Genomic DNA, 3634 nt, shown 5'->3' with positions numbered 1-3634 from the left:
GAGAGAGCGAGAGAGAGAGAGAGAGAGCGAGAGCGAGAGCGAGAGAGAGAGAGAGCGAGAGCAAGAGAGAGAGAGAGAGAGAGAGATTGGTTGCCTGTGTGAATTAGCCTACCTGCGTCTGTGCGTCTCTCCAGTAGGCTATTTAATCTATTTTATTAATAAAAGTCACAGGGCAGCATTCTCAAGAAGTTTGTGTCCTCCTGAATGTTTGTACACGTGCGCAGCGCGATCTCACAAACCAAAATAATAGACATGATTTTCTCAGGCCACATGAAAAATCATATGAATTATTAAAATGAATAGGCTACGTATGGATGACAGTTGATTACAATATTTCAGTTTATTTCCATCATTAGTAACAGTTTCCCCTGTGGGACAAATAAAGTTAATATTAGTCGTATATTAATAATATGCTACTTCATTCACTTTGTTATTTACTATCCGTGTTGTAGTATTATTCATAAGTAAAAATCAACAATATTTTTTTTCACCAGGTTTCCAAAGTCTCTACCTCAGGTCCAAAAGAAATGTAAAGAATGTACAAACTGAAAACATTAAATACTTTTACGATCTATTTCCATTTGTTATTTTCAAAAGAGAAATACTGTCCTGGATGTTTACAGAGCAGAGGTCACCTTTTTTTTATATAATTTTTTGCTGTATTGTTGGTTATGGTGTTATTTCGGTTTCAAAAGCCAGCAATAAATAACACTTTAATATCTAAAGAGTGTTCATGTGATTTTATACATTAGTAATGTTGGGAAATGAATAAATGCATAATAATCGTCATAATCGTAAAACCATGATTATTCCCCAGACAATAATCATACCAACAAAATCTATAATCGTTGCATCCCTACTCGGGAAGTAACTAGCGTTTTTGTAGGCATTAATCTGCCAGAATCTTAAAAGACGATATCTCCGTTTGCATTGAGCTTTCAGCTTCGTAACTTTGCAGATATTGTTTATGCTCAAACAGCAACATTACACACTAACTAACATTAAAAAAATGAAATCACAATCAACCCCCCCCCCCCATTTAGACATTACCGGGAGATATAGAGAGACAACTCATATTTTTATGCATTTTATGTAAGTAGTTTGTTATATTGTTATAAAGACCTCATTGAAACAATTTCATATTACTTTTTGGCCATATAAATATCAGCAACTGCAGCAGATTGCATATTTTTGCTCAGTTTGGGCTTCTAAATTAAAATGTTATTTACTTATTTTAGTTGTATTTATTTTTTAAATGTAACGGTTTAGTGTACTCATGGACAAAATATATTTAAAAGAAAGTATTTTATGCATAAGTGTTTTGTATCATATTTGATACATAGGGATTTTATGGTCCATATAGTACGGAACCAAATATATACATTTAAACTATTTCATGACAGGGTTAATTATCATCAATAATGCACTTTGCCTCTTTATATTATATAAAATATTTATCTCACAATGGTCATTTTAATATGCTACAGTGGCCCCATGAAGTACTTAGACCAGTGGTCTCAAACTCAGTTCCTGGAGGGCCACAGCTCTGCAGAGAATCTTAAAAGACGATATCTCCGTTTGCATTGAGCTTTCAGCTTCGTAACTTTGCAGATATTGTTTATGCTCAAACAGCAACATTACACACTAACTAACGTTAAAAAAGTGAAATCACAATCAACCACCCCCCCCCATTTAGACATTACCGGGAGATATAGAGAGACAACTCATATTTATATGCATTTTATGTAAGTAGTTTGTTATATTGTTATAAAGACCTCATTGAAACAATTTCATATTACTTTTTGGCCATATAAATATCAGCAACTGCAGCAGATTGCATATTTTTGCTCAGTTTGGGCTTCTAAATTAAAATGTTATTTACTTATTTTAGTTGTATTTATTTTTTAAATGTAACGGTTTAGTGTACTCATGGACAAAATATATTTAAAAGAAAGTATTTTATGCATAAGTGTTTTGTATCATATTTGATACATAGGGATTTTATGGTCCATATAGTACGGAACCAAATATATACATTTAAACTATTTCATGACAGGGTTAATTATCATCAATAATGCACTTTGCCTCTTTATATTATATAAAATATTTATCTCACAATGGTCATTTTAATATGCTACAGTGGCCCCATGAAGTACTTAGACCAGTGGTCTCAAACTCAGTTCCTGGAGGGCCACAGCTCTGCAGAGTTTAGCTCCAACTCACACCTGCTTGGAAGTTTCTAGTGATCCTGAAGACCTTGATTGGCTGGATCAGGTGCGTTTGATTAGGGTTGGAGCTAAACTCTGCATAGCTGTGGCCCTCCAGGAACTGAGTTTGAGACCACTGACTTTAGCCCTATTCGCACGGGATTAGTATTACCTGGTGACCTCCAGTCATTTGTAATAATTGCGGCGGTTGTCTGTGATCTTAATCCCGTGCGAATCGGCTATGTCTGTAATTTGTAAAGTAAAAATTCCCCCGCAAATGACCTACCATATTTCGCCGGACACAGAGGTCCTGTGATAATTTTAATCCCGTGCAAATCGGCATCTCTGTGATTCGGCAGGTCGCATATCATTTTTCGAGGTTTTTGTTTGCCGTGTGCCTTTTTATCCATCTTCCGCGAAGAATGGAGCTGCGTTGGAGTGTTTGATAGTATTTTGGGTGCTGTCATCATATCGCTACACCATACAATTTGCAGAAAGAGAAAGCTGAAAAGGTTTTGAGGTTAACGAGTTACAAATAAATCAAGCATAAAGCTTGAGATATTATTTTAACCTGGTGAAATGTAATGACTCAGCGCACGAAACTATATTAGTTTCTTTTTTCTTTTTAATCCATCTGGACCATAGAACGGGACTCTCAAAGCCTTGACATCCAGGTATCCGGGAGACAAGTCAGTAAATTCGAGTAAAATCACAGGCTTTGCTTATCCCGTGCAAATTCAGATGTGGGGGGTAATTTCAAAATCACACAAGGTCCCCAGATAATACTAATCCCGTCCGAATAGGGCTAAAGACACAGTAAGTCACAATTAAAAATGAATATTACTACACTGGATAACAAAATATCAAGGTTTTCATACGGGGTTTTGGTGACTTTAGTGGAAGTATGAAGTCGGTTCTGCTCAAGTTCACACAGGTGTAGAGAACCACATTAATGTCATTTGATCACTTGAAACTTTTGTAAAAGTTTTGTGAAATGTATAAATGCCACTTGATTGAAAACAGTTGACTATATTATTACAGTTCCAGAGGAACAACACATTTAAATACAATGAAGAATGTCAAAATTATGAACATGTGGCATGATCTCTCACCATCAGACACCATCAGCCACTCCAGATCTCGATCATGAATGGCTTGATCTCCATCTTCACCTGCACCAAGCACACATGTTCAGTGCTGACCTGCAATCCTCAGTATAAGGACTATGTGATTATTTGCAGTGGTTCACACACACACACACACACACACACTCTTTCTCTCTCTCACACACCCACTCTCTCTCTCTCTCTCTCTCTCCCCTCTCACACACACACACTCTCTCTCTCTCTCTCTCTCTCCTCTCTCACACACACACACACTCTCACTCTTTCTCTCTCTCTCTCTCTCACACACACACACACTCTCTC

At 36.6% G+C, this 3634-nt stretch overlaps 1 protein-coding gene across 1 annotated transcript in view; it reads right to left on the bottom strand.

Annotated features, from left to right (window-relative positions):
- The window catches only part of dnph1 (2'-deoxynucleoside 5'-phosphate N-hydrolase 1), a gene marked incomplete at its 5' end in the record, with an annotated part of 6151 nt that extends 2756 nt beyond the window's left edge, over positions 1–3395 (bottom strand). Inside the window, one exon of the mRNA XM_016250855.1 lies at positions 3320–3395. Coding sequence (XP_016106341.1) covers positions 3320–3395 — 76 coding nt within the window. The remainder of the gene's footprint in view (positions 1–3319) is intronic.
- Between the last annotated feature and the right edge of the window lie 239 nt (positions 3396–3634).

Source organism: Sinocyclocheilus grahami, unplaced genomic scaffold, assembly GCF_001515645.1.
Source record: "Sinocyclocheilus grahami isolate Dianchi unplaced genomic scaffold, SAMN03320097.WGS_v1.1 scaffold1010.1, whole genome shotgun sequence".
Taxonomy (NCBI): Eukaryota; Metazoa; Chordata; class Actinopteri; order Cypriniformes; family Cyprinidae; genus Sinocyclocheilus; species Sinocyclocheilus grahami.
This window is presented reverse-complemented; position numbering and strand designations above follow the sequence as displayed.